Source organism: Paroedura picta, chromosome 2, assembly GCF_049243985.1.
Source record: "Paroedura picta isolate Pp20150507F chromosome 2, Ppicta_v3.0, whole genome shotgun sequence".
Taxonomy (NCBI): Eukaryota; Metazoa; Chordata; class Lepidosauria; order Squamata; family Gekkonidae; genus Paroedura; species Paroedura picta.
The window spans coordinates 125746245-125758734 of NC_135370.1; the positions used below are offsets into that span (position 1 = coordinate 125746245).

A 12490-nucleotide genomic window follows, 5' to 3' on the forward strand; every position below is an offset into this window, starting at 1 on the left:
ATGTGTTTGGCAGGAACCTGGGGAGATTCATCAGGAGAGCTTTAAACTAAAGCCACTAGGGGAAGGAGACGATCAACATAGGGAGTGTATGGAAGGAAAACTATCGGAGGCAGCCCAACCGGCAAGGCCAGCTCATAGGGAACCAAAAGTAAAAGGATTCAGATGTCTTTATACTAACGCCCGAAGCATGGGCAATAAAAAGGAAGAGCTGGAACTTCTCATGCTGATGGAAAGGTATGATCTAGTAGGCATCACAGAAACTTGGTGGAATGATTCTCATGACTGGAATGTAATGGTGGATGGATATGAACTGTTCAGAAAAAACAGAATAGATCGAAGAGGTGGAGGAGTGGCACTGTATGTGAGGAAAGGGCTTACCTGTCAGGAAATTCTAGTGAAGGAGAGCATATCTACAGTGGAAAGCATCTGGGTGAAAATAAGCGAGGGGAAAACAAACAGTGTGGTGGTTGGTGTCTGCTACCGACCGCCTGACCAACGAGAGGATGTGGATGCTGCACTTTGTGAGCAGCTTGAGAAAATATCCAAACGGCAGGACCTTGTCATCATGGGTGACTTCAATTTCCCAGATGTGTGCTGGGAAACAAACTCTGCGAAGCGTCCTCAGTCATGCAAGTTTCTGACCTGCCTGGCTGACAATTTCATTTATCAAATGGTAGATGAACCCACAAGAGGTTCAGCCATACTGGACTTAATACTGACCAACAGGCAAGAGTTGGTGGATGAGGTGAAGGAGGTGGGGACCCTAGGGGGAAGTGACCATGTCCTCATAGAATTCCTTTTGAGATGGGGAGACAAGGAAGCTTGTAGCCAGACGCGGATGTTGGATTTTCGTAGGGCAAACTTTAATAAACTCAGAGACATGATGAGTGTCATACCATGGACGAGAATGCTGGAAGGGAAGGGAGCATGTGAAGGGTGGGCGCTACTCAAACAAGAGCTATTGCATGCTCAATCAATGACTATTCCAGAAATACGAAAACACTGCAGGAGCTCTAAGAAGCCTATTTGGATGAACAGAGAACTTCATGAGGAACTAAGAAAGAAAAGGAAAATGTTCAGGAAATGGAGGGAAGGACAGAGCTCTAAAGAAGAGTACCTACAGGTTACTAGGCACTGTAGATCAATCATCAGAAAGGCCAAAGCTGAGAGTGAGCTAAGATTGGCCAGGGAAGCCCATTGTAACAAGAAAAGATTTTTCAGTTACGTGAGGAGCAAACGTAAAGTAAAGGAGGCAATAGGCCCGCTGTTGGGTGCGGATGGACAAACTCTAACGAAAGATGCAGAGAAAGCAGAAAGGCTTAGTGCCTATTTTACATCTGTTTTTTCCCACAGGTCTAAGTGTTTAGGCACATCTAGAGATGGCTGTAGCCAAAGGATAGTGTCTGGGTGGCAGGTTAACATGGATAGAGAGGTGGTCGAGAGGCATTTAGCTGCACTGGATGAGTTCAAATCCCCTGGTCCAGATGAAATGCACCCGAGAGTACTCAAAGAACTTTCCAGAGAACTTGCACAGCCCTTGTCCATCATCTTCGGAACCTCTTTAAGGACTGGAGATGTCCCGGAGGACTGGAAAAGAGCAAACGTTATTCCGATCTTCAAAAAAGGGAGGAAGGATGACCCGGGAAACTACAGACCAGTGAGTCTGACCTCTGTTGTGGGGAAGATAATGGAGCAGATATTAAAGGGAGCGATCTGCAAACATCTGGAGGACAATTTGGTGATCCAAGGAAGTCAGCATGGATTTGTCTCCAACAGGTCCTGCCAGACCAACCTAGTTTCCTTTTTTGACCAAGTAACAGGTTTGCTGGATCGGGGAAATTTGGTTGATGTCATTTACTTGGATTTTAGTAAAGCTTTTGACAAGGTTCCCCATGATGTTCTGATGGATAAGTTGAAGGACTGCAATCTGGATTTTCAGATCGTTAGGTGGATAGGGAATTGGTTAGAGAACCGCACTCAAAGAGTTGTTGTCAATGGTGTTTCATCAGACTGGAGAGAGGTGAGTAGCGGGGTACCTCAGGGTTCGGTGCTCGGCCTGGTACTTTTTAACATATTTATTAATGATCTAGATGAGGGGGTGGAGGGACTACTCATCAAGTTTGCAGATGACACCAAATTGGGAGGACTGGCAAATACTCCGGAAGATAGAGACAGAGTTCAACGAGATCTGAACACAATGGAAAAATGGGCAAATGAGAACAAGATGCAATTTAATAAAGATAAGTGTAAAGTTCTGCATCTGGGTCAGAAAAATGAAAAGCATGCCTACTGGATGGGGGATACGCTTCTAGGTAGCACTGTGTGTGAACGAGACCTTGGGGTACTTGTGGATTGTAAACTAAACATGAGCAGGCAGTGTGATGCAGCGGTAAAAAAGGCAAATGCCATTTTGGGCTGTATCAACAGAGGCATCACATCAAAATCACAAGATGTCATAGTCCCATTGTATACGGCACTGGTCAGACCACACCTGGAGTACTGTGTGCAGTTCTGGAGGCCTCACTTCAAGAAGGACATCGATAAAATTGAAAGGGTACAGAGGAGAGCGACGAAGATGATCTGGGGCCAAGGGACCAAGCCCTATGAAGATAGGTTGAGGGACTTGGGAATGTTCAGCCTGGAGAAAAGGAGGTTGAGAGGGGACATGATAGCCCTCTTTAAGTATTTGAAAGGTTGTCACTTGGAGGAGGGTAGGATGCTGTTTCTGCTGGCTGCAGAGGAAAGGACACGCAGTAATGGGTTTAAACTTCAAGTACAACGATATAGGCTAGATATCAGGAAAAAGTTTTTCTCAGTCAGAGTCGTTCAGCAGTGGAATAGGCTGCCTAAGGAGGTGGTGAGTGCCCCCTCACTGGAAGTCTTCAAGCAAAGGTTGGATACACACTTTTCTTGGATGCTTTAGGATGCTTAGGGCTAATCCTGCGTTGAGCAGGGGGTTGGACTAGATGGCCTGTATGGCCCCTTCCAACTCTATGATTCTATGATTCCCCCACGTGCAACCAGCTAGATGACCTTGGGCTCGCCACAGCACTGATAAAGCGATTCTGACCGAGCAGTAATATCAGACCTCTCTAAGCCTCACCTACCTCACAGGGTGCCTGTTGTGGGGAGAGGAAAGGGAAGGCGAATGTAAGCCACTTTGAGACTCCTTTGGGTAGAGAAATAGTGGCATCTAAGAACCAACTCTTCTTCTTCTTCTTCTTCTTCTTCTTGCTTTAGAGCACAAATATTAGGAAGCAGTGATGTCACATTGATTCTGTGGATAATACATTTACATGTGCACTTAGGACCCATTATGCATGGGCCAGAAGGCCCGTGCTGGTGGCATCAGGGCATCAGGGGAAAGTCCGAATTATGCATGCTGCCGCCAGCACAGATGTGACCCGGCCCAGACCCATGGAAGGCCCGCATTACGGGAACGCAGGAACTTCTGTGGTCCCTGAGATACTGCAGGCACCAGCGGGGGCTGGGGTGGGCCGGTGCTGTGCGTAATCAACAGCACCGGGTCTTTCAGCCTGGCCCACCCCAACCTACGGTGTCCCTGCCAGTACACCACATGCCCCTGAGCCACAAAGCCGGCTGGGGTGTCCCCTACCCCCGCCATGGTGAGAGAGCAGCATGCTGCTCCCCACCATCATGCAGCAGGGGTTCATGTCCCCGATCCCCACCACCACCGCTGGCGCTGCTTCCGAGCGCACCTGGTGTTCTTACCGCACGTTGCATGCGCAAGGCCATTGCACTGGGGCAGCCATTGTACGCCCAGAATACTGTGCCCTCATGTGTAATTGGTGGACACAGGGCTTTTTTCTCCGGCCCAATGGAATGGCGGTAGCCCAGCGTGGCTGCTGCTGTGCATAATGGGTCTAAGTGGTCATGGGGCAAATGGCTTTGGGTATATATACTAAGAAACTGTATATATACTAAGAAGCTTATTTTAATCCTCTGAACCTACTCATTTAGCTTAAATATGAAATCAGATTTCTAACACTTGGTATATATACAACATTCAGTGACCAAATTCTTCACAAAATTGAAGCCATATTTCCTTCACTAGGACAGTGAGTGAAAAAGAACATACAGTTAGGGTGGCTGGCAGCTTCCATCATCTAATTACCAATTATTCTTGGCATAATTTCTTCATCAAATGTTCTTAAGTATTCCGTATTGCTCTGCAAAACAAAATACAAAAGTAATGTTATGTTTATCATAAGTTAGTTATTCATTTTAAAGAGACAGTTGCCTGTTGAGATGTTTAAACTTGTCTTGATCCATGCTACAGTAGTGTTCCTGGGGAAAGTGATTTTATAGAATGAGGCACGAAAGACCTGATACCACAAAATAATCTGAGACCCACTAAAACAATAATCATTGATGTCGTTTTAAGCTACTTTTCATTTTCCCTGGACTGATTTTGGAAAAGGATTTAACCCCAGAATCCAACTTAATACAGTGGAACTATCAAGAATTAAGAGTTTTTGCTAGTTTTTGGCGAGTGTATCCCCCAGCTGCTTGAAACTCAATAGCGTAATTTTATGCCTTTTTAAGGTGGAATCTTTGTATTATTTCAGTAACCATGCCTATGACATTAAAATTCTTAATTTTCAAAAATATATATCAACCATAAGTAAAACCTATTTTATACTGATCTATATTGCATTAAAAGGCATTATTTTGGAATTGGATTTTTATTTTATCATTACTCCAAGCATTGTATATATCAACAAGATTTAATAGAACAATGAAATACAATATTTGGGTTTTTTGCATATTAATGTGAAAGTATACAGAGCATTTCAGGTCTGATATACCTAATAAAGTAAGTTTATCATATTTTAAAATCTCCAACTTTCTCAGAGCAGATCTGAATAAATCACACAAGCTGTTTTACTTCACAGGTTTAGGTTGGCTGCATAATATCTGTTGTCGTGAGAAAATTATCATTATCATCACTCAAAATTGTGTTAAGAAACTGTATACGTTTCCAGTGGCACTAAAATCAAGCTGAACTTTAAAGTTCTATAACATCAGATATTTGTACAAGGGTGTGTGCATAGTTCATGGCTTATTATTTAACTAGCTTCAAAGCCCGTTCATAAGAAAGTATGAACTTTCTTTATAAGAATGGGTTTTGAAAGGGTCCTCCCCGTCAGCTTCCCGGTGGCTTTCCAGGCTGCCAGGAAGGGCTGAGAGTGAGGGGGGGAGAAGGAGCGCTTCTCGGGGGCCTGGCAAGCACACCCGATGCATCTGTGAGGCCCCAGGTGTGCTTGCCAGGCCCCTGGGGAGCGCTCCCTTCCCCCCCCCCCACAACACGAGGACTTTCCGGGGGCCTGGCAAGCACACCCAAGGCCTCTGTGATGGCGGCTGGATGGCTTCCCAGTGGCCTGGAAAGCACACCTGGGGCCTTGCAGGCCCCCGGAAAGTGCTGCGAGGCCCTGGGTGTGCTTTCCAGGCCTTTGGGAAGTGCCCTCCCTGCGGCTGGAAGCACTCCCCCTGCGCCCCCTCTCCCTCCGCCCCCCCCTTCCCACAGCCACTCACCTGGGGCCCTGCAAGTGGAGTGGTGGAGTCAGAGATATGCTGGCTGTAACAGTCAGGCACATCTGTGAGGCAAGGGGTGAGGGCTTGGTGAGGGAGGGCAGGAGCTGTATGGGCAGGGCCAATTAGGTTGCAGCTGCACCCTGATTGGCCCCGGAGAGGCCGGACTGTTCATCCCCCAAGGCTGTTTCACAATTTTTAAGAGGCACCAAATAGATAAGATTGGATACTCAGTATAGTTCTTCTTGGTAAATATCAAGTATTTAAAGCTTCAAAAGAAACTATATATTGACAATGGGCAATCTATCTAAAAGTTTAATATTTCCCACAACCGATAATAAGAAACTAGTGAAAACCCTTCAAACAACACATCCAAACACAGCCCAAGTGCCTCCAGTACACTTACTGTTTCAAGGGTTTGTGGAATTTTGCAGTGAAGTAATGATACTTTATCCATGAAATAGCTTGCAAATGCCTTACAGCTAATGCCCAATTAACTACACCCATTCTCGAGGGTGATAAGAGACTGGATTGCTCTAAATGTGCCGGGTATAAGGTTGGAAATGCAGTGTAGACTGCATAAAACTCACATTGAACCATCTTCGCTTCCATCTCATAGGATCTCATAAGCATCCTATAGGACAGTGGTCCCCAACCTTTTTATCACCGGGGACCACTCAACGCTTGACAATTTTACTGAGGCCCGGTGGGGGGGGGGGGTAGTTTACTCCTCTATTCTCAATCATTGCCCTAACGATCTCTGATCGCTATGGTAATGTTTAAACATTCCTTCAAAATAAGATACAGACACGCCACAACAATGAACATAAGGAACATTTTATTTTCATGGAAATTTTAACTCATGACAATGACAAATCAATGGGAACCCTGAGCTTGTTTCTCTGCAATGAGATAGTCCCATCTGGGAGTGATGGGAGACAATGACACCCAAAGTGTGTTGTAAAGGGCCGGGGGGGGATGAAGTAAAGGGGGGGGAGAGAAGGCGTCCTTCGGGGCCCACCTCCAATTAGTCGAAGGACCACATGTGGTCTGCGGCCCACAGGTTGGGGATCGCTACTATAGGATGTTCTTAATGCTTTGTCGTGAATCTTCCTCCACACTTGCTCTAGCTGTCTGTGTTCCCTTTTCCTTTTAAGTAACTCCTCGGTATACCAGGGGGCTTGTTTGAGGCAGGGGCAGAGGGGATGTCACCGGGGGTAGGGGTACCTGGTCATTGACTAGATCATCCAATGAGGTACCTGGAAGCATTGGATACAGAACATTCAAGAATCCATCTGGATCCATAAGTCTCTCCAGGCAGGCAGGCTAAAATACGCCCTCCGCCTAAACAGGGAGAAGGTGGTACACTGAGCCAGGCCTTCAGGTCATAATGGTCTTATCATGAGACAGGTTTAGCTGCCATCAGATCCATGTCCACACCTGTGCCTTCAAGCAAATTCAAAGCAGCATGAAAAGAAACAAATAGAAGTTTCTGATCTTGAACGTCAGCAGGAATAGCTTTCCCACATAGTGTTTAGGGGGGAAATGATGATACCATGGGTTACTTTGACTAGATAATTAAGATATTAATCCTTTCATAATTTAAATATATTCATGAATTCATGAGACAGAATAATATTGGCTTGTCATAAATGGTTACAATGTTTAGCCAATGCCTTACTATAGGAACCCATAAAAATAATTCTCTTTTTGGGTTGCCAGCCTCCAGGTGTGCTCTGGAGTTCTTCTGGAATCACAAGTGATCTTCAAAGAACAAAATAAGTTCCTTTGGAGAACTTCAGAATGTAGACTCAGTCCCTCCTCTTACTCTGCCTTTTCAAGTCTCCATCCCCCACATATTCAGGAATTTCCCAACCTAGAGGTAGCAACTCTACTTGACTATGGCTTATGGCTCACAAAGTTATACAGCGTATTACACCAAAATACTCTCTGTCAGCAGGCAATAAACTGCCTGATTTCCAGTGGATCACTTAACAGCTGGTGCTTGCTTGGAGATCTTGCAAAAAAAACACTGAACTTGATCAGCTGCAGTGACTTCTCCTTCTGTCCTTAAGTGAGAAAGCATGCTCAGAGTGATTGAACACATATTAGTTGTGCTTCAAATGCTAACACATCTTGAGTACTGACTCTTGCAATATAAGCTTTAATTATGGATCATGGGATTTCTTATAGAAACAGATACTGAAGTCTGTCAACCCTTCAATTTTCCATTGTTGAGTCCAATTCATTCAAATCATATGTCTATATGTAGGACCAGTATGTCCAGTGTGCATTTACTGCCATGTTTAAGCTCCACACTGTTGGAGTTCTGTGTGAATAGACTAATAGACACATTGAGATGATTTCTGAAAAGTTGTAATCCTAAGAATATTTACTAGGAAGTGTATTCCATAGAATTCAAGGAGATCTGCATAAACATATTCATAAAGCATGATCATTGTGTAGCATTTGAAGTAGTGGTGAAACTATTTTCACATATAAATTTCTAATCCTCTCCAACTTCTCATTTTTTACTGATATCTGGAAACATAAAAATAATCAGCCACCCAAGAGGATGCTTTTTTATTTGGAAAGAAGTTCAAAACAGTTTTCAGATAAAAACTTATGAAATTCAGTACTGTGTTTGAAAATACATATTCTTCATTTTATATTGGGCTCATACTCACTAAACTCTACCTCTTGAGGAGACTTAAAACTCAATTTTCATTTAGAATTGTTGATGTAACAATAGTCTAAAAATACTTGCATAAAGCTTCCACCTTAAATGGCCTATCATATACAATAATTGCATCTGAAAGAATCTGGTTATAGGAACCAGGTGAAACCCCTACTAATATATCAGTGCTGGAACCACCTAAACAGAAAACCTTACTGTGCCACCATTTCCTTTTTTAACAGTGTTTTCTTTTCCCCACTGCACAACCAGGCTCGGCTCCCTTCGTGTTCATCTACCTATAGTGTTTCTGAGGTATATTTTGCATGTGTTCTGTCACTGTCAAAATTTCACTCATTACCCTTTTATTTAAACATTTTAAAATTTTATTTGATCTTGCACTGTGCACAAGTGAGGAAAAATCCATTTGTTGGATTGATTCTGCATGCTTATCCTGCAGCCATGTTCAGCATGGTTTAATACTGCCTTAGCTCCTCAGTATAAAGATCAATCAAGCAATTATTCCTAAGTACCATAGATTTCAAAGGAGTGATCTTGAATTATTTCTTTATTAGAATGCTGGCTAAATAAGAAACTCAAAATGCAGTACAGTTAAACAACTGCTTTACCCAGAATCTTATTAGTATTTCTTGAACTTTGTGGATAGGTTAGCCATTTTAACAATGTATCCAAATTACTGCATTTTTAATCTATGAATTCCTTTGGTATAGAAGCCTTTTTAGATTTAACCATTATATATTTACTACAGTATACCCAGAGGTTTCAGAAATGGTGGCAAAATCACTTTTTCATTCAACATAATGCTTTCACATCAGTCTTTTTATTTTCAATGGAGTACCTATAAACACTGGAAATCTCCAGGAACTCAGAATCATAGGTCATATTCTCCGCATAACCTCCATGGAACAGAATTGAAATCACAATTGTCAGAAAGGGCTGAAGATGCATTGGGTGTAAAATGTACCTTGTGCAGATTTGGCATGCATCCTTTGTTGCTCAAAAATCATCAGAATGTAATTGCTATATTCTGCCTTCTGTGCATGCAGAGTCCTTCTGCATACCACTCTGTGCATGTAAAGATATTGTTCCCTTCACATTCTCAGCCAAGTGTGGTGCTTGGCAGTGCACATCACCACGCAATGCACTATAGTGCACATGGCATCCCATGCAACCTGCACTGTGCTCATGTTTACATATTCATGCTTTTTGTGGAAGTAGCTTGCACACCAGAGTTCTGAGAGCATCAGATTACCAGATAACTATGTGAAATGCAGAAGCATTTAATGGGACCAAGTATGCTGAAAGTGTTGCCGTACAGGTAGTACAGCAGCAGTGCGCCCAGTTCAGGTCTTATATTTATGTACATTGTTTATAGTTTGTCTTTCTCTCTGAGACTTGAAGCAGATTACATAGTATAAATCAAATACAATCAAGAAGATGGGACACTCAGTAAACTATGATTTGCAGAAATCTGAATACATATTGTTTTCCTGAGAATGTATGCTGTCTCTCCAAATTAAATACCCAAGTACCTGGCATCATTATTTCCAAAGTATAGTGTAGTTCAACGTAAGGGGATGAGAGGACTTGGTAAGAGAAGATTAGAACTTTTTTCCTGACACACAGCTGGGCTTCTTTTGCTTTGTTCATTAATTAGACCAAAGGTTTATTGTCCTCGGTGGCTCTCCAGCCAGTTCAGTATTTGTTTGTTTATTGGATTTATAGCCCGCCATTCTTGAAATTGGCTTGCGGCGGGTTATGTACAAAAAATCCATAGAATAAAATCCCCATTAAAACCACATGACATAAAAATCTTAATAGATGGCAGAAAAAAAATCCCATGGCCCTCCCTGAAACAGGAAGGCCCTAGCGAGGCAGCATGCGAGAAAGTAAGATGTTCAGTACCAGATGGCCAGGTACCATTATTATTATTATTATTATTATTATTATTATTATTATTATTATTTGAATTTATTACCCACCACTTTCAGTTGCAAGGAGGACCCATATCACCTGCTCTAGTACTAGCCCCAACCAAAAACCTGGCGGAAGAGCTCCGTTTGTAGGCCCTACGGAAAACAGTAAGCTCTTCAAGGGCCCGTAGCTCCTCCAGGAGCTCATTCCACCAGGCAGGGGCCAGGTCCAAAAAGGACCTGGCCCTGGTCAAGGCTAGGCAAGCATTCTTGGGGCCAGGAATGGTCAGTAAGTTGGTATCTGCAGAGCGCAAGGCCCTGCAAGCGGCATAGGGCAGAAGACGGTCCCTTAGGTATGTGGGCCCGAAACTGTGAAGGGCCGTACAGGCTTGTAGTGATGGGGATTAATGGGACCAACCAGTCCATTTTGGATGTCTTATAGTTCTCTCTTTAAGAACTCTAAAGCAGTCTTGAGCCTTTTCATTTTAGATTATTAATTTTTCATTTCATGTTTTTGCCTTTAGCCAGGACTAAGTGTAAACAGTACTAGTGTAACCATCATTTTTATTTGGCTTATTTTTGATGTGTATAATAATGCTCTGGCAGCCTGATATTTATTTAGTTAATATAAGGTATAGTCCGCTCTTGAATAATTGGTGCCAGAGAATAAACAAATGGTAAGGCTATAACCTAAATAGATATAACCTGGGTGCTTTGGAGGCACCCAGAGGGATACTTCTGGAAACTGAATACTGGACTAAATGGCAGAATAGTATATACAGTTGTTCAATTAAAGCTTAAGTCATGCTTAAACCATACTGTTTCAAAGCTCAAATAGTAGTATGTGTCAGACATTAAATACATCCTGAAAAATAATCTTAATAATCAGAAGTCTCATATGCACCCTTTCAAACTGCTACTTTGTGTCCATTGGTTCTGTATTTTGAGAGAACTGGAGCTTCCTTTGAGAAGAAAAATCAAATATTTTGAAGCAGAGTAAAAGGCATATTTATAAAGGACTGATCAAACAGTTTCCTATTTTCTTCATATTAGAATACAGAACTCAGTTTCTGACTTTCGTATTCAGGTTTATTTTGCAGGGTTAAATGACTGGATTTATGAAGAAGCTTGCACACGAAAGCTTAAATTTCATTGGTCTTGAAGGTGCCATTGGACTAAAATTTTGTTCTGCTGCTTCAGACCAACGCAGCTACACACCTGAATGATTGGATTTTAGTATGTTCTTTCCAGATATCTGCTGTTACTTTTGGGGTTTATTGTGCTGAATGCTATTTCTATGTTGTCTTCTCTCTTCATCTTTTTCTTGCATTTTAGAAAGGCACTTTTATTTATAGTTATTATTTATTATTTTATTTTATTATTATATATATATATATACTACCCTCCCCACGGGCTCAGGGCAGTATACAGAAAACAGGAAAGAATACAATTAATATGATAACAGATAACAATAACAGTAATAACATTATAGCAATAATAACTTAACAAGATCATAATAATAACATTATAAAATAGAATTTGTGAGAGTCTCAGCTCAATTCTTACTGGACCCCGTGGGTAACCGATTAGTGTTGGTCGTAGGGGGGGAGTTTGGGGGCCAACTGGAAGCGGTGGTTTGGTCGACCTCAACCAAATGCCTGGTGGAGGAGCTCCCTTTTGCAGGCCCTGTGGAACTGTCTAGGTTTTGCCAGGGCCCTGATCTCCTCTTGGAGCTTGTTCCACCAGGTGGGGGCCAGAATGGAGAAAGCTGGTTGAAGTCAAGCGGGCTTCCTTGGGGCCAGGGACCACCAGGAGGTTGGATGTAGTAGAGCACAAGGCTCTTTGAGGAATGTAGGTGGAGAGGTGGTCCCTCAGGCATACTGGGCCCAGACCATGTATGGCCTTAAAGGTAATAACCAACACCTTAAGCCTGATCCGGAATTCAACCGGGAGCCAGTGCAGCTGCTGGAGGATGGGCTGGATGTGGGACCTTTGAGGTGTTGCTGTGAGGACCCTGGCAGTCACGTTCTGGACCAGTTGCAGTTTCTGGATCAAGGATAAGTGTAGGCCAGCGTAGAGGGTAATCTCTCTGATCCTGGCATCAGTGAGGCGGTGAGCTAAAAGCTCATGATCTACTGTGTCGAACACTGCTGAGATCTAATAATATAAGCAGTGCCGCCCCGCCCCGATCCAGTTGGTGGTGGAGGTCGTCCATCAGGGCCAGGCCGGAAACCAGACTGGGATGGGTCTAGGACCGAAGCTTCTTCCAAGTATGCAGACAGTTGGTCCATGACTACTTATTCAAGCGGTTTCCCCAGAAACGCTAAGT

The 12490-nt window shown here is 43.2% G+C and overlaps 1 protein-coding gene across 13 annotated transcripts in view; it reads left to right on the forward strand.

Moving 5' to 3' along the window:
* Positions 1-12490, forward strand: part of GPHN (gephyrin) — a 357972-nt gene that overhangs the window by 279606 nt on the left and 65876 nt on the right. For 6 of the 13 annotated variants that reach the window (XM_077322479.1, XM_077322474.1, XM_077322481.1 and 3 more), the window contains one exon: positions 8501-8542. The exons of the other annotated variants lie outside the window; for them this stretch is intronic. In XM_077322479.1, coding sequence (XP_077178594.1) covers positions 8501-8542 — 42 coding nt within the window. The remainder of the gene's footprint in view (positions 1-8500; positions 8543-12490) is intronic. 13 annotated transcript variants of the gene reach the window in all.